This window comes from Hypanus sabinus, chromosome 3, assembly GCF_030144855.1.
Source record: "Hypanus sabinus isolate sHypSab1 chromosome 3, sHypSab1.hap1, whole genome shotgun sequence".
Lineage (NCBI taxonomy): Eukaryota > Metazoa > Chordata > Chondrichthyes > Myliobatiformes > Dasyatidae > Hypanus > Hypanus sabinus.
In genome coordinates, this window is record NC_082708.1 from 90634916 (window position 1) to 90658674 (window position 23759).

At 43.2% G+C, this 23759-nt stretch overlaps 1 protein-coding gene across 1 annotated transcript in view; it reads left to right on the forward strand.

The window, feature by feature from the left end:
- myo16 (myosin XVI) overlaps positions 1-23759 on the forward strand; it is a 502924-nt gene that overhangs the window by 390177 nt on the left and 88988 nt on the right. The window contains exon 23 of the mRNA XM_059963452.1: positions 1960-2035. Within this exon, the coding sequence (XP_059819435.1) occupies positions 1960-2035 (76 nt within the window). The remainder of the gene's footprint in view (positions 1-1959; positions 2036-23759) is intronic.

Consider the following 23759-nt stretch of genomic DNA (forward strand, 5'->3'; position numbering starts at 1 on the left):
CTGTATCGTTCTCTATACTACCCTATTTCTGCTCTTGTAGTGGATGGCTTTGGAGTAATCTAGCAATTACTAGGTTTTGAGGCATGCTTCTTAATGTCCTCCCTAACTCTTTAAAATCTGCCAGTTGGACTTTATTCCATTGTTTATGTTATTGGTATCAGTATGGAACATTAGTTTTATTGCTAACTTTCCTTTTCTACAATGTTCTGCAGCTGTTCATTGGTATTCTTGACCCTGGCACAAGAGAAATAACCTACCATCTTGAAATAGAACAAGAGAAAATCTGTAGATGCTGGAAATTCAAGCAACACACTCAAAATGCTGAAGGAACTCAGTAGGCCATAGACTGTTTACTCTTTTCCATCTATGGAAAAGAGTAAACAGTCAACATTTCTTTTTTCTCCAGTTCTGATTGAAGGGTCTCAGCCCAAAACATTGACTCTTTACTCTTTTCCTTAGATGCTGCCTGGCCTGCTGAGTTCCTCTAGCATTTTGTGTGTGATCCTGGAATTTGGTCTCTGATCTGAGAAATGCTTATTTCCTTTTCTTTGATTATTACTCTTTTGAATTTTCTCTTCCTTTCTTGCACACTTGGTAAGCCACTCATGGGTTATGGTCTAGATCTTGGCCTAGAAACCTTGTCCCACATCAAGGTTCAGAACTGAGTACTGGTAAAGAAGCAAGATCCCTGGAGAACCATTTATTTTCATGGTCTTTTAATTAATTTCGCTGCCATCCAGTCACTCTCTGCTTGCACTCTCTTGAGCTCTCCATGAAAGTTAGCTTACTGCATGGACCATAATGGCATAATCTTTGTTCAAGCTGCAAATTCTGAAACTCAACCTGCTAGAGCTAGAGACAAATCATTTACCTGTGGATGTGACATGTGGTGCCCTAGAAAGCTAACTTAAGCTTAAACAAGACTTAGAGTACTCTTAATAAATTACCACCCACCTTCTGTGTCATTTCTTCTGCCATTTCACCCTATCACCCCTGATTATTTATTAAAACATACCATATCATATTTTGAAAGTGAGGATTTCAAGGTGCAAACCCAAGACTTTGGATAGTATTAACTCCTCTTGCCCCCATCATCCCACATTCCTGTCAATGTCATTAGGTACCTACCACATCTCTGATCATCATGCCCCTGGTGAATCATCAAATCCAGTCATTTCTCCCTATTTCTACATAATTTCCAACCCCTAATAGACTTCCAACTGTGAATTCTTGTCTTCCTTCCTCTAGTATATTTCCACCCTCAGTCTTCTTTTCTGTTGTTTCTTCCTATCTTAATATCCACTCACCCCCTCCGATTGCTTCAGATTTGACCCTTCCTGCCATTCCTTATCCTGTCTCAACTATCCAATTCATCTCTATCTGCTAATGACTGATACTTGATGTCCCTTCTCTCAATGTCCTTCACCTCAAGTGATGTTGTCCCTCAATGCCTCCAATTCCTGCCATCCATGAATGCCCATGTTACTCGACCACCATTGTATCATTGTACTCCCTTACTGCCTCCCCAATGCTTCCCTGACCACACATAGCCTCTTTGTTTGAGCTAGTGGAGGGTAGGCTTTTGTGCACATTTTCACCTACAAAGTCTTCTTTACTCCACATGAAGCCATGGTGCATTATGAAGAGGCCTTGCACTGCTGACTTAAAGATTTGGTGTTTTTGATAGCAGCTTTATCATATTGCTAACAAAATGTAGTACTCTGGAAACAGAAAATACCACTTAAATGGAAAGGTAATCACGAATAAATAAATAAAGTCCACCTTGTCTTCATTTATAATGATTTCAATCATGTTTGCATTTACTACTGCCGGAGGGAATTGTCTTGTTATTGTTTATTGAGCAACAAAATGTTGAAAATAATTGCAAATATCAGCCTTGAAAGCCCCTTTGTAATGAAAAACTGATGAAACTGTTTTCAATTGTCTGTCTCACAACAGGTGACATATGATTTAACAGGAGCAGCTGAAAAGAACAAAGCTTCACTTTCACAAAACCTCCTTTATGTTATGAAAGGTGCGTGTTTATGTTTTTCTATAAACCAAAAGCACATTAAATACATTAAAACTATGGATTCTTAATTACTATTAATAAATGATTTGATCTAGATTTTCATTGCATATTGCAATTGTTTTCAGTCTCAGGATTGAAAGGAATCTTGAGTTTGTTATGCAGTTTGCATTCTCTGAAGATTATGCTTTTGAAATGGTGTTAAATGTTTTCAATAAATGCTTTCACTACTCCCTGAAAGCTTTGTACACGAGACTTGTCTGCATTCAAAGCATGAACAAAGTGAAAAGCAGCATTTTTATGAATATTAGAAATAATAAGCACAATGCGATGTTGTCTGGATTAATGTCTACTGTGTATAAATGTCTTGCTTCTAAAGCAGGCTGAATAAATTGTTTCACTCATGCCTTCTTAGATGATTGCAGAAATAATGGCTCCAATGTTTTTAAAAATTATTTTGGATATACTGGTGGTAAGGCCCTAATAAAGACACACCTTAAAATTATTAAGGAGCTAGTGATAATTCTTAATTTTATATTGCTGTTGTGAGTTCATAGAGACAGAGAAAGTACATTGTCTATGGCGTAACCAACTGGTAGATGGAGGTAGTGACTGTCCAATCATGGATACTCATGGCTTTGTTATAATTGGTCCCAAGACTTAGATTGTTCTCTGTCTGTCATCGGTCTCAAAATACTCCTCACTTATTCTAGAGGATGGGAACTACTTCACTCATCACTTATGGCATTTGGGGAATGCAAAACACATGAAGAGTGTTGATCATGAGCTAGAGACATCACTTAGCAGTATGATGGAGGTGATAGTTGTACTAGATAAACAATTTTTAAGACTTTTGTTTCTTGGTACTGCTAAATCATAGCACCTGCTGAGAAAAAAAAACAGTACAAGCCAAATAATCATGCAATTAATCGTGATTAATTTATCATGATGTGTGGACGTGATGGCTCTGTCTCCGTCCTGCTCCACTTGGAACATCTAGCGATCTGGTGTTGTCCGTTTAATCTGCCGAGGAAATTTTCTGACATCAGCCAGGTTGCAGTATACATTCCACCCATGGCCAGTGTCAGGCCATGTAGATGAGCTGAGCACCATGATTAGGAGTCACAAGACAGTGCACCCTAATGTCTTCCTGATAGCTATCGGGCTTCTGAAATGGAGTGGATAACTTCACACCTCAAAGCTGAACTGATTTCACAACCCACAGACTCACTTACATGGACTCTACAGCTCAAGTTTCTAGTATTACTAATATATATTATTGTATATACATATACACTCAGTGGACACATTATTAAGTACACCTATACATTTGCTCCTTAATACAAATATCTAATTTGCAAATCATGGGGGAACAACTCAATGCATGAATCATATACATGGTCAAAAGGTTCAGTTGTTGTTCAGACCAAATGCCACATTGAGGAAAAATGTGGTCTAAGTGACTTTGCTCCTAAAATGATAGTTGCTGCCTGATGTGATGGTTTGAGTATCTCAGTATCTGCTGATATCCTTGGATTTTCATGCACCACAGTCTCTAGAGTTACAGAGAATGGTGTGAAAGGCAAAAATATTCAGTAAGTGGCAGTTCTGTGGGCAAAAATGCCTTGTTAATGAGAAAGGTCGGAGGAGGAGGCCAGACTGTTTTAAGCTAACAGGAAGAAAACAGTAACTCAAATAACCACACGTTACAACAGTGGTGTACAGGAGAGCATCTCTGAATGCAAAATATGTCAAACTTTGTAGAAGGTGGGCTACGGAAATAGAAAAGTACACCAGGTTCCACTCCTGTACCTAATAAAGTGGTCATAAAGTGTATAAAATCTCTCAGTATTAATAAATATGGATAATTATATGTATTGGATGACTTGAAAGTACTTTCTTTTCATGTTGTTAAATATAACATAGAACCATAGAACACTACAGCGCAGTACAGGCTTTTCAGCCTTCCATGTTGTGCTGACCCATATAATCCGTAAAAAAAAAGTACTAAACCCACACTACCCCATAACCCTCTATTTTTCTTTCATCCATGTGCCTGTCCAAGAGGCTATTAAAGAGGCCCTAATATTTTAGCCTCCACCACCATCCCTGGCAAGTCATTCCAGGCACTCACAACCAAAAAACTTACCCCTGATGTCTCCCCTGAACTTCCCTCCCTTAATTTTGTACATATGCCCTCTGGTGTTTGCTTTTGGTGTCCTGGGAAACAGGTACTGACAATCCACTCTATCTATGCCTCTCATAATCTTGTAGACCTCTATCAAGTCACCTCTCATTCTTCTACGCTCCAAAGAGAAAAGTCCCAGCTCTTCTAACCTTACTTCATATGACTTGTTCTCCAAACCAGGCAACATCCTGGTAAATCTCCTCTGCACCCTCTCCATAGCTTCCACATCCTTCCTATAATGTGGTGACCAGAATTGAACACAATACTCTAAGTGCAGTCTCATCAGAGATTTGTAAAGTTGCAACATGACCTCTCTACTCTTGAACTCAATCCCCCTGTTAATGAAGCCTAGCAATCCATAGGCCTTCTTAACTACCCTATCAACCTGTGCAGTGACCTTGAGGGATGTATGGATTTGAACCCCAAGGTCCCTTTGTTCATCCACACTCTTAAGTAACTGACCATTAATCCTGTACTCAGTCTTCTGGTTTGTCCTTCCAAAATGCATCACCTCACACTTGTCCAGATTGAACTCCAACTGCCATTTTTCTGCCCAACTCTGCAGCCTGTCCATATCCTCTTGCAACCTTCGACCACCTACAGCACCATCCACAACTCCTCCAATCTTCATGTCATCCACAAACTTACTCACCCATCCTTCCACCTCTACATCCAGGTCATTTATAAAAATCACAAATAGCAGGGGTCCCAGGACAGATCCCTGCGGTACTCCACTAGTTACTGAACTCCAGGCAGAATACTTTCCTCCCACAACTACCCTCTGCTTTCTTCCTTTAAGTCAATTTTTTATCCAAACAGCCAAGGTTCCACTGATCCCATGCCTCATGACTTTCTGGATGAGTCTCTCATGAGGGACCTTGTCAAATGCTTTGCTAAAGTCCATGTAGACTACATCCACTGCCCTACCCTCACCAATTTCTTTTGTTACCTCTTCAAAAAACTCAAACAGGCTCGTGAGGCACGATGTTCCCTTCATAAAGCCATGTTGACTATCCATGAGTAGACTGTACTTCTCCAAATACTCATAGATCCTATCCTTAAGAATCCTTTCCAGTAGTTTACATACCATTGACACAAGACTCACTGGTCTATAGTTCCCAGGTTTCTCCCTATTACTTTTTTTAAACATTTGCCATTCTCCAGTCCTCTGGCACTTCCCCTGCAGCAGAAGAGGATTCAAAGATCATGGCTAATGCTCCTGCGATGTCTTCTCTCAATTCCCAGAACCACCTGGGGTGTATCATATCCGGCCCTGGGGATTTATCAATCTTAATGTTTTTAAGAAGATCCAGCACGTCTTCTTCCCTAATCTCCACATTGTCCAGCACACAGGCCTGCTCTACTTCGACCTCATCCTGATCAAGATCCTTTTCACTTGTGAATACTGATGCAAGGTATTCATTTAGGACCTCCCCAATGTCCTCTGCCTCCAGGCACATTTTGCCCTCTTTATCCTTTAGCGGTACCTCCTTCGTTCTCGTCATCCTCCTATTCTTCACATATGCATAGAATGCCTTGGGGTTCTCCTTAATCCTACATGCCAAGACCTTCTCAGGCCCCCTTTGAGCTCTCCTAAGTTCCTACATGCCAAGGCCTTCTCATGCCCCCTTCGAGCTCTCCTAAGTATCTCAAAAATATCTAAAAAATTTTCACATCTTTCCTAAATAAGTTATAAGACATTCAAATTTACTTCTCCCACTATACAAAGATGTAAGGATTGTCTACAGACAGACCAACTTTATGAATATAGTTATTTAAACATACTTTGCTCAAAGATCTATGTGTAGTTGATAAAGTTACATGCACTATGAATTGTATTCTTCCTTCAAAATTCATTCCATTAAAGAAAATTTCAGTGAATTTTGGAGACGTAATAACATTTGCTAACACTATTCTGACAAGTTTAGAGCAACTAAATGAGAACTGTAAAGCTACTTCTCTCTCTTTTACTGAATTATTAGAATCACAATATAGCAAATAGACAACCATGCTTGCATCAATGTTTATCTCCACACAAGCCAAATCTAAACTATGATGCTGCCTCTCTATTCAATATCCTTTTTACCAATGTGGCAAACTATGACATATACAGAAAGAAGAGAACGCCAGAGGGAGCCCTGTACTTTATCTGGTAACTTTCTACTGTGTATGCTCTAAGGATAAGGTTTTCCATTCTAGACCAACTGAGGTGTCCTCTGATTTCAAACAATGTACATACATAACCATATAAAAATTACTGCAGGGAAACAGGCCATCTCAGCCCTTCTAGTCTGTGCCAAATGCTTACTCTCACCTAGTCCCACTGTCCCGCACTCAGCCCATAACCCTCCATTCCTTTCCTGTCCATATACCTATCCAATTTTACTTTAAATGACAATCCTGAACCTGCCTTTACCACTTCTACTGGAAGCTCGTTCCACACAGCTACCACTCTCTGAGTAATGAAATCCCCCCTCGTGTTACCCTTAAACTTTTGTCCCTAATTCTCAACTCATGTCCTCTTGTTTGAATCTCCCCTACTCTCAATGGAAAAAGGCTATCCATGTCAACTCTATCTATCTCCCTCATAATTTTAAATACCTCTATCAAGTCCCCCCTCAACCTTCTACGCTCCAAAGAATAAAGACTTAACTTGTTCAACCTTTCCCTGTAACTTAGGTGCTGAAACCCAGGTAACATTCTAGTAAATCTTCTCTGTACTCTCTCTATTTTGTTGACATCTTTCTTATAATTTGGTGACCAGAAATGTACACAATACTCCAAATTTGGCCTAACCAATGCTTTGTACAATTTTAACATTACATCCCAACTCCTAAACTCAATGCTCTGATTTATAAAAGCCAACAGACCAAAAACTTTCTTCACTACCCTATCCACATGAGATTCCACCTTCAGGGAACTATGCGCCATTATTACTAGATCACTATTCTACTGCATTCTTCAACGCCCTACCATTTTCCATGTATGTCCTATTTGGATTATTCCTACCAAAATGTAGCACCTCACACTTATCAGCATTAAACTCCATCTGCCATCTGCCCACTCTTCTAACTGGCCTAAATCTCTCTGCAAGCTTTGAAAACCTACTTCATTATCCACAACGCCACCTACCTTAGTATCATCTGCATCCTTACTAATCCAATTTACCACCCCATCATCCAGATCATTAATGTAAATGACAAACAACATTGGACCCAGTACAGATCCCTGAGGCACACCAGCCTCCAACCTGACAAACAGTTATCCACCACTACTCTCTGGCTTCTCCCATCCAGCTACTGTTGAATCCATTTCACTACTTCGATATTAATACCTAACGATTGAACCTTCCTAACTAACCTTTCGTGCAGAACCTTGTCAAAGGCCTTACTGAAGTCCATATAGACAACATCCACTGCTTTACCCTCATCAAATTTCCTCGTAACCTCTTCAAAAAATTCAATACGGTTTGTCAAACATGACCTTCCATGCACAAATCCATGCTGACTGTTCCTAATCAGACCCTGTCTATCCAGATAATTATATATACTATCTCTAAGAATACTTTCCATTAATTTACCCACCACTGACATCAAACTGGCAGGCCTATAGTTGCTAGGTTTACTCTTAGAACCCTTTTTAAACAATGGTACCACATGATCAATATGCCGATCATCCGGCACCATACCCGTTTCTAATGACATTTGAAATATTTCTGTCAGAGCCCCTGCTATTACTACACTAACTTCCCTCAAGGTCTCAGGGAATATCCTGTCAGGATCTGGAGATTTATCCACTTTTATATTCCTTAAAAGCACCAGTACTTCCTCCTCTTTAATTGTCATAGTTTCCATAACTTCCCTACTGGTTTCCCTTACCATACACAATTCAATATCCTTCTCCTTAGTGAATACTGAAGAAAAGAAATTGTTCAAAATCTCCCCTATCTCTTTCGGCTCCACACATAGCTGTCCACTCTGTTTCTCTATGGGACCAATTTTATCCCTCACTATCTTTTTGCTATTAATATAACTGTACAAACCCTTTGGATTTATTTTCACCTTACTTGCCAAAGCAACCTCCTGTCTTCTTTTAGCTTTTCTAATTTCTTTCTTAAGATTCTTCTTGCATTCTTTATATTCCTCGAGCACCTCATTTACTCCATACTGCCTATATTTATTATAGATCTCTCTCTTTTTCCAAACCAAGTTTCCAATATCCCTTGAAAACCATGGCGCTCTCAAACTTTTAACCTTTCCTTTCAACCTAACAGGAACATAAAGATTCTGGACCCTCAAAATTTCACCTTTATATGACCTCCATTTCTCTATTACATCCTTCCCATAAAACAAATTGTCCTAATCCACTCCTTCTAAATCCTTTTGCATCACCTCAAAGTTAGCCTTTCTCCAATCAAAAATCTCAACCCGGGGTCCAGTCTTATTCTTCTCCATAATTATATTGAAACTAATGGTATTGTGATCACTGGACCCGAAGTGCTCCCCAACACATACCTCCATCACCTGACCTATTTCATTCCCTAACAGAAGATCCAACACTGCCCCTTCTCTAGTTGGTACCTCTATGTATTGCTGCAAAAACTATCCTGCACACATTTTACAAACTCCAAACCATCCAGCCCTTTTACAGTGTGGGCTTTCTAGTCTATGTGTGGAAAATTTAAATCTCCCACAATATCAACCCTGTGCTTACTACAAATATCTGCTATCTCCTTGCAAATTAGCTCCTCCAATTCTCACTGCCCATTAGGTGGTCTGTAATACACCCCTATAAATGTTACTACACCTTTCCCATTCCTCAATTCCACCCAAATAGTCTCCCTGGATGAGCCCTCTAATCTATCCTGCCAGAGCACAGCTGTAATATTTTCCCTGACAAGCAACGCAACACCTCCCCCTCTTGGCCCTCTGATTCTATCACACCCGAAGCAACGAAATCCAGGAATATTTAGTTGCCAATCACATCCCTCCTGCAACCATGTTTCACTAATAGCTACAACATCATATTTCCAGGTATAAATCCATGCTCTAAGCTCATCCACCTTTCTTTCAATGCTCCTAGAATTAAAATAAATGCATTTAAGAAATTCTCCACCTCTTCCTCTCTGTTGATCTCTAACAGTACAAAGAACTTTACTGTCTTCTTTTTCTTCCTTCTCCCATAAATCTGTTCCTACACTCTGGTTCCCCTCCCCCTCATATCTAGTTGAAATCCACTGGAGCCTCTCAAGCAAACCTACCTGCAAGAATATTTGTCCCCCTCCAGTTCAGATGTAAAATGTCCCGCCAGAACAGGTCCCACTTTCCCTGGAAAACTGCCCAATTATCTATAAATCTGAAGCTCTCTCTCCTGCACCATGTCTTCAGCCATGTGTTGATCTGCACTATCTTACTATTTCTAAACCCACCTGCACGTTCCACTGGTAGCAATCCTGAGATTGCTATCCTGGAGGTCCTGTCCTTTAACTTGGCACCTAGCTCCCTAAACTCACCTTTCAGGACCTCCTCACTCTCCCTACCCACGTTATTGGTCCCTACATGGACCACGACATCTGGCTGCTCACCCTCCCTCTTGAGAATACTGGGAACTTGATCCGAGATATCGCGGACCCTGTCACCAGGGAGGCAACAGACCATCCGGGATTCTTGATCTCTTCCACAGAACCTCCTATCTGTCCCTCTACCTATAGAATCCCCTATCACTACTGCTCTCTTCTTTTCCCTCTTTCTCTTCTGAGCTGAGGGTCCAGTCTTGGTGCCAGAGACGCAACTACTGCAACTTGTCCCTGGTAGGTCGTCCCCACCAACCGTATCCAAAACGGTATACTTATCGTTGAAGGGAATGGCCACGGGGTGCTCTGCTCTTCCTGTCTATTCCCCTTCCCTCTCCTGACAGTCACCCAACTACCTGTCTCTTGACTCCTGACTATCTCCCTGAAACTCCTGTCTATTTCTGCCTCTGCCTCCTGAATGATCCGAAGTTCATCCAGCTCCAGCTCCAGTTCCCTAACACGGTTTGTCAGGAGCTGCAGCTGGATGCACCTTTTGCAGGTGTGGTCATCAGGGACAACAGTGCTCACCCTGACTTCCCACATACTGCAAACGGAGCACTCAAATGCCCTAACTGCTGCCTCCATTACCTACTCTTAAGCTAATTAGATTAATTAAAGGAGCTTACCCGGCCTTACCTCACCTGGAGTGAAGTTCATACTCAGCCTCTGCTCGCTTTTTAAATTCCCCCACTGATCTCACAGGCCAACTGTCACACGCTTGCGCAGTCGTGCCCCGTTCAACCTCGCCTCTGCCTGTTCTCGCCGAAGCCTGATTGAGCCAAAGCCGATCCATTCTGCCTCAGTCCACTCTGACAATGGCCGCTACGATGATGGCCGCTGTATATGGCGGTCTTTCTTTTAAACCTTTGGCACGCTACATCACGCGCCTGCGCAGTCTAGCCTCTCTGCCCCGATCAGTTTAAAAAAAAGCTTATCTCCGAGCTTCTTTTACCTCTTCCCTCTCCGCCTCTTGTAGTTTCTCTTCCATCACCAGCAATGTTGCCTTCACTCAAATCTTGTCCATTTCCATCAATCTGCCCTCAGCCCATCTCTCACCGTCATAATGGAGTTTCCTCTTGTCCTTACCTACTACCCCATAAACTATACCCAGCACATCATTCTCTGCAACTTTCACCAACTCATACAGGATCCCACTAAAAAGCACATCTTCTCCTACCCCACTCCCCTCTCTGCTTTCTGTAGGGATCACACTCAATGTGACTCCCTTGTCAATCATCCCTCCCCATTGATCTCCTTCTTGTCACCTATCCCAGCAAGAGTGACAAATACTACACCTGCCCATATACCTCCTCCATGACCACCATTCATGGCCCCAAACTCTCCTTCTAGGTAAGATAATGCTTCATGTGCAAACCCACTGGGTTCATGTACTGTATCAGTTGGTCCTGATGCAGCCTCTTCTACATCAGTGAGACCAAATGCACCAATGGGAACCACTTTGTTGAACACCTTTCAACTGTCCTCTACAAAAGACAGGATTTTCAGGAAGCTACCCATTTCAGTTCAACCATCCATTTCCATTCTGATAAATCTGTCCACGACCTCCCCTACTTTCAAATGAGGCCACTCTCAGGATAGATGACCACTTCATATCCATTCTGAGATACCACAATCAGATAGCAAAAACATCTGTATCTCCAACTTCTAGTAATTACTCACCCTCCCCTTTCTCCCTTTTCTCATTCCCTATTCTGATTACCTTCCCATCCCTTCTCTTCTCACCTGCCCATCACCTCTCTCTGGTTCTTCTCCTCCTTCCCTCTTTCCATGATCAACTATCCTTTCCCTTTAGACCCCATCTTCTTCAGACATTTACCTCTTCTGCCTATCACCTCCCAGCTTTTTATGTTATCAAACCTTCCCCACCTAGTTGCCTACCTACCTACCTTTCCCCCCACCTCGTTCCACATATCTCCTCCCAGCTTGTACTCTTCCTATTCCCTTTCTCTTACCCCTCCAGCTTCTTATTCTGGTTTCTACCTCCTTTCTTTTCAGTCCTGATGATTCTCTTGATAGTTACTGAGTTCTTCTGCCTCTTCATGCAGGTGGAGTTTAAGCCAGGCAAGTGAATCTAGGAAGTCAAATATAAGAGGAAAATATGTTGCAAACATATTTGGAGCAGTGATATACAGATACAATTATATATAGGCAAAGTATAGAAAGGTGGGGTCTTCACCCATACCAATGGGATTCGTGTAGGTGTGCTGAAGGACCTATTTCTGTGCTTTTTACATCTATGACTTCCTGTTGCCACTGCAGAACCCTGCTCTGAGAGATGACATCATGGTTCAATTCAGCACATGCTGCCAACTCTGAAGCTGTATCAGATGATTTTGAGCTAATGTGATAGGCACTTCTTTTTATGAATCACAGGGTGCTATAACTCTGTGCTGCCACAAATTCAGGTGCTTCCCACGCCAGCTCAAATTGGTGCAGCTTGCGTGTATATTAATACCCTGGCATTTTAATTTCAAGTATGATTTAAAGTCTTTCCTGCATATTTTCAACATCCAGTTGGGTCTGTCATGGTCTCATCGGGCAATGCCACATCTTGCTATTACCTCAGTAATTGGGCCTCAGTCCCCTCGTCTAATTTCCTATCATTCCCAGTTCCACTAATTACACACACCTGCTTCCCATCAGTAAATGCAGGATAAAAACCTTGGAATCACAACAAGGAACTGCCAGTTCATTGGTTGACTCTCATATGAGTAACCTCGTTTCATGGTTCTTTAGGACTGCCAGTTCTAATTTCTGCATTGTTTCCTGGTTTCGCTATGTGAACCTGATCTCCACATAAAGACTCTTCTGCATACCTATTTCACTCTCGCTACGATGCTAACGCCTCCTGACTTTGTCTCCACGCCTGTGTCCTGCACTTCAGTTCGTCCCCAGCCACGTCCTTGCAACAGAACAAACTAGCCAAGAATAAACCCAGTGGACATGGACCCCATGCAACAGGCCCTCATCAGCCAAAGCTCCCTACTGGGCTTGCATGATCAACTGCTCGGAGAAATCATGAAAAATCTTCATGCCCTGTCTGAGGATGTAAAGAAGGTCAGTGAGCAGGTTGACTAGGTATCTGCTTCCCTTACTCCGTCCTTTCCAAGAACCCAGTCTGACCAAACCACACAGCCTGGGATGGCTATTCTCTTGGGTCATCACTTCGAGAGCTATACATACCTGAACTGGAACCCTAAGCTGGGAACCTAGAGAAGTGCCGGGCTTTTTTACTACAATGCTCTCTGATTTTTGAGAAACAGTCATGTACGTACAGCTCAGACAGATAAAAAATTGTGTACGTCACAGAGCTGTTACAAGGGGATTCCTCAGCATGGGCCACCGCAATCTGGGACAACCTGCTAGAGGTCTGTTCCTCCTTCATCTCTGAAATGAGGAAGAGTTTTGAACAGTCCTTTCCTGGCCGCTAGGCGCCTACTGACTCTCTGTCAAGGCTGACGAAGTGTAGCAAAATATATAGAGTTCCAAACATGAGCAGTTGACTCTGGTTGGAATGATGAGGCACTAAGGAAAGTGTTTTGACGAGGTCTCTTTGACAAGATAAAAGATGAATTAGCGGCAAGGGATGGCGCGGACAGTCTGGACTCCTTGGTCTCTCAAGCCACCAGGCTAGAGCATTGACTTTGAGAGCGTCTGAGAGAAAGGACCGATCACCCCGTTCCTCGAGTCACCCCACGGCCCGTTTTAACATCTTTAACCAGCTCTAACTTCTCTCTCCCTTCTGTTCCTCACAGAGCTCCCACTCCTACTGTTCTAGTAAGTCAGTTGACACAACCCTTCAGTTCCCTAGACCCGGATGCAGATCCTGGCTATTGTGAATCATCAACAGCTGTCCCTGTCCCTATGTGCCTTGGTGGATTTCGGTGCCGGGGGCAATCTGCTGGATGAAGACATAGCCTTCCAGGCCGGAATACCTCAGGAGCAGTTAAGTTCCCCTCTGGAGACCCGGGCACCGGACACCCACTTGCTTGGGTGACCCACGGTATGCCGCCCCTGACCTTGAGTCTATCCAGAAACCATCATGAGGAGGTACAATTCAATCTCATCCATTTGCTTCAAGCCCCTGTAGATCTAGGATACCCATGGCTGAACCACCACAATCCCCACATTGACTGGTCCACTGGGAAGATAGCCAGCTGGAGCCCGTTTTGCCACGCCAACTGTCTGTGGTCGGCCCCATCTCTCTTGGAGACTACCGCGATCCCGCCTGTCTTGGAACCCCTCGACTTGTCTGGGGTCCCCACAGAATACCATGACCTGGGGCAGATATTCAGTAAACAACAGGTTCTTTCCCTGTCTCCATGCTGCCCATATGATTGTGCCATCAACCTTCTCCCCGGGGCTTTGCTACCCACCAGTCGTCTTTATAACTTATCCCAACTGGAGAGGGAGGCCATGGAGAAATACATTAGCAAGTCCCTCGCGGTGGACATTATAAGACCTTCATTCTCCCCGGTAGGCACCGCTTTCTTCCTTGTAGGAAAGAAGGATGGGCCGCTTCATTCTTGTTTTGATTACCAAAGCCTAAACAATATAACAGTTAAAAATAAATACCCACTACCCCTCATTAATTCAGCATTTGAACCACTTAATGGAGCCACCAAGTTGGACCTTCGTAACACACACCATCTAGTCAGGATGAGGGAGGGGGATGAGTGGGAGATGGCCTTTAATACACCTCTGTGCCACTTCAAATACTTGGTCATGCCATTTGGTCTCATCAATGCTCCCGCTGATTTTCAAGCCCAAATCAATGATATGTTGAGGGACTTTATTAATCCCTTCGTATTTGTTCACCTCGATGATATCTTGATATTTTCTAGCAGCCCCCCAGGAACACATTCACCATATCCATCTAGTCCTTCAGAGACTGTGGGAAAACCAGTTATTTGTGAATGTGCAAAAATGTGAGTTCCATGTTCCTTCGGTCAGCTTCCTGGGCTACATCATCGAGAGCAGACAGGTGAGGGCAGACCCCGAGAAGATCCGGGTGGTGGAAGAATGGCCCAGACCCCTGACTCGCAAGCAACTTCAGCGGTTCCTGGAGTTTGCGAACTTCTACCGTCAACTTATCAGGGACAACAGTCCCCCCCTTACCCGACTTACCTCGCCTACCGCACCTTTTTGTTGACACTCTGAAGCTGACTCAGCGTTCACTGGCCTGAAGAGGTGTTTCACAATCACTCCCATCTTGGTCCATCCGGACCCTTCCCGTCAATTCATTGTTGAGGTGGAAGCCTTGGACTCCAGGATAGGAGCGGTCCTGTCCCAGCGATCAAGTTCAGACGAAAAGCTTCACCCCTGTGCCTTCTACTCTCGCTGACTGACCCCCGCTGAGCGGAATTGCGACGTGGGGAATCGGGAACTACTGGCAGTCAAACTAACATTGGAAGAATGGAGGCACTGGCTGGAGGGGGCGGAACACCCGTTTGTTGTGTGGACTGATAATACGAACCTTGGTTTTATTCAGACCGCCAAATGTTTGAACTCCCACCAGGCCCATTGGGCATTACTTTTTTGGATGGTTCAAGTTTTCTCTCACCTACCGACCAGGGTCCAAGAACAGGAAGCCGAACGCGCTCTTCTGCCAATATGACTCTAAGGAGGACACTTCCAGCCTGGGGTCTATCCTCCCACCATCTTGCGTGGTTGCCACCCTCACTTGGGAGATCGAGTCCAAAGTAAAGGAAGCCCAACCCTGACCCCGGCAATGGACCCAGTGATTGCCTGTATGTGCCCCTTTCTGTCAGGCCCTAGGTTCTCCAAAGGGAACACACATCTCAGTTTGCCTGCCACCCCGGGTGTGATCGGACCCTGGCAGTCCTGAAAAGACACTTTTGGTGGCCTTCCATGGAGGCGGATACCTGTTCCTAAGTCTTGGCATGTTTTGCCTGTGGAAAAGCTTCTCATTGGCCACCTGTGGGATAACTTCCTCCTCTACCTGTCCCTGGTCGTCACTGGTTGCACATCACCCTTGATTTCATCACTGGTCTACCCCCTTCACACCACTGTACTCACCATGGTAGACCGGTTCTTCAAGACGGTGTGCTTTGTAGCCCTCCCAAAACTCCCTTCTGCTCAGGAAACAGCAGACCTTCTCATCCGCCACGTCTTCCGCCTCCATGGAATCCCTGTGGACATCATCTCCGATCGAGGTCCCCAGTTCGTCTCACAGCTATGGAAGTCTTTCTGTCAGGCCCTGGGTGCATCGGTCAGCCTGTCATCCGGCTTCCACCCCCAGACGAACGGGCAGACAGAACCAAGACCTGGAGACGACGCTACATTGTGTAACAGCAAACAACCCGTCAATCTGGGCAAGCACCTCCCATAGGTTGAGTATGCCCACAACTCTCTGGTGAGCTCTGCCATTGGGAGGTCTCCATTCAAGAGTTCCCTGAGGTACCAACCCACACTGTTCCCCGCACAAGAAGAGGAGATTGCGGTACCAGGAGATTGCTGTTCAGGACCATTTCGGTCAGTGCCTTAATGTTTGGGAGGAGACATGCACAGCCCTACTCAGATCAGCAAATCGCAATACAAAGACTGCCGACTAACACTGGACTCTGGCGTTTGAGTACCAACCTGGGCAGATGGTGTGGCTTTCATCCAAGGACATCCTGCTGAAGAATGAGCCTAGGAAACTTGCCCCTCGCTTCCTGGGACCTTTCAAGGTTGAAAGGGTCATCAATCCCACTGCAGTCCGACTTAAGCTGCCAAGATCTATGTGCATCCACCCAACTTTTCATGTTTCCCAGTTAAAGCCAGTTTCAGTCAGCCCCTTGTGTCCCCCGGCTGAGACGCCCCCACCTGCCTGTATCATCGACAACCATCCAGCATACACCGTATGACAACTACTGAATGTGTGCCATAGGGTCAGGGGTTTCCAATACCTGGTAGACGGGGAAGGGTACAGTCCAGAAGAGCGTTCCTGGGTTCCCCACTCCTTCATCCTGGCCCCTTCCCTCATCCAGGACTTTCATCAGGACCAGACAGACAAGCCTGGAGGATTCTGTTGGGGGGGGGAGGATACTCTCATGGTCCCCTCGGGCAATGCCCCAAATTGCTATTACCTTATTAATTGGGCCTCAATCCCCTCGTCTAATTTCCTATCATTCCCAGTTCCACTAATTACACACACCTGCTTCCCATCAGTAAATGCAGGATAAAAACGCTGGAATCACAACAAGGATTTGTTGGTTTGACTCTTGTATGAGTAACTTCATTTCATGGTTCTTTAGGACTGTCAGTTCTAAGTTCTGCATCGTTTCCTGGATTCCCTATGTGAACCTGGTCTCCACGTAAAGGCTCTCCTGGGTACCTATTCCACGCTCGCTACCTTGCTAACTCCTCCCGACTCTGTCTCCACGCCTGTGTCCTGCACTCGGGTTCGTCTCCAGCCACGTCCTTGCAACAGAGTTTATGTTAAGAATCTCCTTGCTTCAGCCTCAGTGTAGTAATTCTAGTTAGAATTGGTTTAATTCAGCTAATTCTAGCCAATATTAATCAAGTGCTCTCTTTAATAATATTGTACCATCATCAAAGCATTTTTTTTGAGGACTCACTTATATACATATATAAGATATGGGTACCAGTGGCAAGGCCCCTGTAAAGGTGACACTGATAAATGTAATTGCAGAGTGATATTTGTTAGAGAGTACCAGACTTCAGACCCAGTGACATTAAAAGATGTATTTCCAAATCCAGATAGGGTGCACACTAAGAACTTTCTTACTGTATGGATCTTCAATATTCATTGTTGGTTAACATGACTTGTATGTTTTCTTAGAAGTAAGCCTCAATACCAAAAGACCATTATACAGAGCAGCAGAACTGGGACACTCAACCCATTGAGTCTGCTCTGCCATTCCATCATGGCTGATTTATTATCCATCACAACCATATTCTCCTGCCTTCTCCCTATAACCTTTGTTGCCCTTACTGACCAAGAACCTATCTACATCCACTTTAAATATACTCAATAACTTGGCCTCCACGGTTGTCCATGTCAGTTATGAACTGTAACAATTTAGAAACAAACCAGCAGCAATAGAATTCACTCTTGCAGTCTTGAGATGATAAAGCATGAAAGTTCAGTTCATCCATGGAATAAATGATGAGAGAGAGATATTTGTAATCCAAGGTAGAATGTAGGGAGAAGGCAATTACGTCGAATTCCACAGGTTCCACGATGGAAATTAATAAATTTCAGTGGTCGAAGATCCTCCGTCGAGCCGTTCCAAATCCACATGTGAATTACCACCAACGTGATCTGTCACAGGAGTGTCATCTTCAAGGGGTCACCACATAACATACCCAGGCAAGGGTTAACTTCGAGTGGTCCCACAAGACATTCCTATGGATTATACGAAGTGACAGTCAGTCACACATTCGATGTGCACTAGATCAATAATCAACCCACCCTTGTTGGTATAGCAGAGTTACACATCCCCAGCTTCGACAAGCTGGAGCTGCTACCTTTTCCAGGTTCGCTTCTCTCTCTCTCTCTCTCTCTCCCTCTCTTCTTCTGACTTCTGACTCTGACTGTGACTGTCTGTGTCTTTGTTTTAAAGGTAAACAAGCTGCGAGTCAGTCAGTGAACAACATCATAGTCCTGCCTCACTGAAGCGCTCTTTTAAAGTGACAGTCCACAGCAAACGAAACCTGCAGATTTGTAACACAATGAATTACACAAATTCACCGCCCTCTGGTTAAAGAAATTCCTTCTCATCTCTGTTCTAAATGGACATCCCTCTATTCAGATGCTGCACGGTCTAGTTCTGGACTCACCCACTATAGGAAACATCCTCTCCACATCCATTCTATCTATCTAGGCATTTCAATATTCAATAGTTTTCAATGAAATTCTCCTCATTGTTTGAAATTCTAGTGAGTACAGGCCAGAGCCATCAAATGCTCCTCATGTGTCAGCCCTTTCATTCCCTGAATCACTCTCAAGAACCTCCTCTGCACTTTCTCCAATGCCAGCACATTTTCTTAGATAAGAAGCCCAAAACTGCTCACGATGTTCCAATTGTGGCCTGACTAATACCTTATAAAGCCTCAGCATCACATCATTATTCTTATATTCTAATCCTCTCAAAATGAATGCTAACATTGCATTTGCCTTCCCAACCACAAACTCAACCTGTAAGTTAAACCTTTAGGGAATCTGGCACAAAGACTCCCAAATCCTTTTACAACTTTGATTTTTGAATTTGCTCCCCATATAGAAAATAGTCTTCACTTTTTTTGCTTCTACCAAAGTGCCTGACCATACACTTCCCTTCGCTATATACCATCTGCCATCTCTTTGTCGATTGCCCTAATCTGTCCAAGTCCTTCTACAGATTCATTACTTCCACAACACTACCTACCTCTCCACCTATCTTTGCATCATGTGCAAACTTAACTAACTATAAAGCCATCAATATCATCTTCCAAATCATTGACATAGAACATGAAAAGAAGTTATCCCAACACTGACCCCTACAGAACACCACTAGTCACTAGCATCCAAGCAGAATTGGGGGGCCCCATTTATTCCCACTCATTGTCTCCTGTCAGTCAGCCAATCTGCTATTGATGCTTCTTCTGTGTAATACCAGGGGCCCTTATCTTGTTAAGCAGCCTCATGTGCAGCAGCTTGTCAAAAGCTTTCTGAAAATCCAAATAAACAACATCCACTAACTCTGTCTAGTTCCCTGTTATTTCGTCAAATAATTTAAACAACTTCTTCAGGCAAGATTTCCCCCAGAATAAACCATCCTGACTTTGGCCTACTTTATCTTTCACCTCCAATTACCCCTGAAACCTTTTCCTTAATAATGGACTCTAATATCTTCCAAACCACTGAAGTCAGGCTAACTTGTCTATCACTCTGCTTCCCTCCCTTCTTAAAGAGTGGAGTGACATTTGCAATTTTCCATTCCAGAATCTAGTGATTCAGAAAGATTACTGCTGATGCTTCTACAAACACTTCATCCACCTGTTAGAACCTGGTGGTGTTCTCCAGGTGATTTATCAACCTTCACACCTTTCAGCTTCCCAAGAACCTTTTCCTGCTCAGCACTTATTTCTGCCCTCTGGCACTTCCAAATCTCCAGTAAATTGTTAGTGTCTTCCATCCTGAAGATAAGCACAAACTACTTCATCCCCCATTTCTTTGTCCCACATTACTACCTCTCCAGCATCATTTTCCAGTGGTCCAATATCCACTTTTGCCTCCCTTTTACTCCATATATCTGACAAAACTTTCTGCATTCAGTTTTATATAATTGGTTAGCTTATCTTCTTATTTTATCTTTTTCCTTTTTTGGTTTCTTTCTGTTGCATTTTAAAAGACATTTTTCTAACTTGCCACAATATTTTGCTCTATTATATGCCCTTTTCCTTTAATGCTGTCTTTGAATTCCCTTGTCAACCATGGGTGCCTCATCTTCCCTTTGGAATACTCCTTCATCTTTGGCTTTCACCTGTGCCTTCCAACTTGCCCCCAGAAACCTCAGCCACTGTGTTTCTGCCATCATCCTTGATAGTGTCCCCTTCCAATCAAATTTGGCCAGCTCTTCGCTCGTACCTCTATAATTCCCTTTACTCCACATTGCAGTGCACTGATATATCTGACTTTATCTTCTCCCTCTCAAACTGCAGGTGAATTCTATCATATTATGTTAATTGGCTCCTAAAGGTTCCTTTACCTTAAGTTCCCTGATCAAATCTCGTTCATTACACAACACCTAATCCAGAATTGCCTTTCTCCTAGTGGGCTCAACCACATGCTATTCTAAAAAGCCTTTTTATAAGCATCCTACAAATGCCTTCTCTTGGAATCCAGCACCAACCCAATTTTCCTAATATGCATGCGTAATTAAATCCCCCATGATTACCATGACATTGCCCTCATTACATGTCTTTTCTACATCCCATTGAAATTTATACCTCACATCCTCGCTATGTCACCTCTTTTTACCAACAGATCCATCTCACATACTCTGCCTACCTATCTGTCCTTTTGAGACAAGGTGTATCCTTGGATGTTAAGCTTCCAATTATGATCTTCTAGCCACAACTCAGTGATGCCCACAACATTATTCGTGCCAATCTCTTAACTGCACTACAGGATCATGTACTGTACTTTATTTTGTATACTGCATACATTTAAAATATAACACCTTCAGTCCTGTATTCTTCACCTTTTTCATTTTTGGGCTCTATTATACTTCCTTCTGACTGCAATTTTGCTCTATTGAGTTGACTTTATTTCTTATATCATTCACATATGTGAGGAGTAAAAACTTTATGTTACATCTCCATCTAAATGTGCAATGTACAATCATAGTAATTTATAATAAATAGAACAGTCAATGTAATATAGAGTACACTCAAATCAGCGTGAGTTGATCAGTCTGATGACCTGGTGGAAGAAGCTGTCCTGGAGCATGTTAGTCCTGGCTTTTATGCTGCGGTACTTGTTCCCGGATGGCAGCAGTTGTAATAGATTGTGATTGGGATGGTTTGGGTCCCCAATGATCCTACGGGTCCTTATAATACACCTGTCCTTGTAAATGTCCTGAATCATGGGAAGTTCACAACTACAGATGTGCTGGGCTGTCCACACCACTCTCTGCAGAATCCTGTGATTGAGGGAGGTACAGTCCCCATTACCAGACAGCGATGCAACCAGTCAGGATGCTCTCAATTGTGCCTTAGGATTTGGGCGCCCATACAAAACTTACTCAATCACCTAAGGTGAAAGAGGCACTGTGTTGTGCCTTTTTCACCACGCAGACCACGTGAGTTTCTCGGTGATGTGGATGCCGAAGAACTTGAAGCTGTTAACCCTCTCACCCACAGATCCATTGAGGTCCATAGGGGTTAGCCTGTCTCCATTCCTCCTGGAATCAGCTTCAATCAGCTTCATTGTTTCTGTGACATTGAGGGAGAAGTTGTATTCTTGACACCACTGTGTCAGAGTGATGACTTCTTCCCTGTAGACCACCTCATTATTGTTTGAGATAAGGCCAATCAATGTAGTGTAGTTCTATCATCTGCCTGCCCTTCCTTACAGTATCAATACACACTGCATCAGATTGTATACCATCTTCACCCCAATTACTTTGGTTCCCATCCTCTTGCCAAATTAGTTTAAACCCTCCCCAATAGCTTGAACAAACCTACCAGCAAGGATATTGGTCTCCCTTTGGTTCAGTGTAACCTGTCCTTTTTGTATAGGTCATACCTTCCCCAGAACAGACCTCAATGATCCAGAAATCTGAAACACCGGCCCATGCACCACTTCATTCATCTGTACTATCATCCTATTTGTGCCCTGACTAGCTTACGGTACTGGGAGTAATCCAGTCCTGCTCTTCAGCCTCTTCCCTAACTCCCTTGGATTAAACTGGGATTAATGTATTTTGTGAAAATTATATGCTCAAAATTCTAGCATTATAAATTTAAATCAGTGATGAAGATATAGTATTTTCATATGACTCCAGCATTGCTCATGTATGCTGATAATTATCAGGTCCAGCAGCCAAGTGCTTATGCTTCTGCTATCACAATTGAGTTATGAGTTTAACTCCCGTCATAAATTAACATGAGGGTGGTTCTCGAAAAGAAGCATGAAAGCACCTTGAATACAATACAAGTTTAAACTATTTATCAATGTCTTGGAAGCAAGAGACGCTGTGCTATATATTGCAGCAGCCTACATTTCTCCTCAGGAAAACTAGGAAAGTACACTAAACATTGGCTTTCTAGCGTCACTAATCCTGAGAACAAAAATAGACAAGTAGCTGCAAGAGATTAGCAAGATATATAACCATATAACAATTACAGCACAGAAAGGGGTCATCTCGGCCCTTCTAGTCCACGCCAAACACTTACTCCCACCGACCTGCACTCAGCCCATAACCCTCCATTCCTTTCCTGTCCATATACCTATCCAATTTTTAAAAAAATGACAATATCAAACCTGCCTCTACCACTTCTATTGGAAGCTCGTTCCACACAGCTACCACTTTCTGAGTAGAGAAGTTCCCCCTCATGTTACCCCTAAAATAAAATTGGTCCCTTAGCAAATCAGAGTGGACAGCTATGTGTGGAGCCGAACGAGATGGGGGAGATTTTGAACAACTTATTTTCTTCGGTATTCACTAAGGAGAAGGATATTGAATTGTGTAAGGTAAGGGAAACAAGTAGGGAAGTTATGGAAACTATGACAATTAAAGAGGAGGAAGTACTGGTGCTTTTGTGGAATATAAAAGTGGATAAACCTCTGGGTCCTGACAGGATATTCCCTAGGACCTTGAGGGAAGTTAGTGTAGAAATAGCACGGGCTCTGACAGAAATACATAATGATTGACCCTTCCTAACTAACGCTCCATGTGGAGCCTTGTCAAAGGCCTTACTGAAGTCCATATACACAACATCCACTGCTTTACACTCGTCAACTTTCCTCATAACCTTTTCAAAAAATTCAGTAAGATTTGTCAAACATGACCTTCCACGTACAAATCCATGCAGACTGTTCCTAATCAGACCCTGTCTATCCAGATAATTATATATACCATCTCTAAGAATACTTTTCATTAATTTACCCACCACTGACATCAAACCTACAGGCCTATAATTGCTAGTTTTACTCTTAGAACCTTTTTTAAACAATGGAACCACATGAGCAATATGCCAATCCTCTGGCACCATCCCCGTTTCTAATGACATTTGAAATATTTCTGTCAGAGCCCCTGCTATTTCTACACTAACTTCCCTCAAGGTCCTAGGGAATATCCTGTCAGGATCTTGAGACTTATCCACTTTTATACTCTTTAAAAGAGCCAGTACTTCCTCTTCTTTAAGCATCATAGTTTCCATAATACCCTACTTGTTTCGCTTATCTTACACAATTCATATCCTTCTCCTTTGTG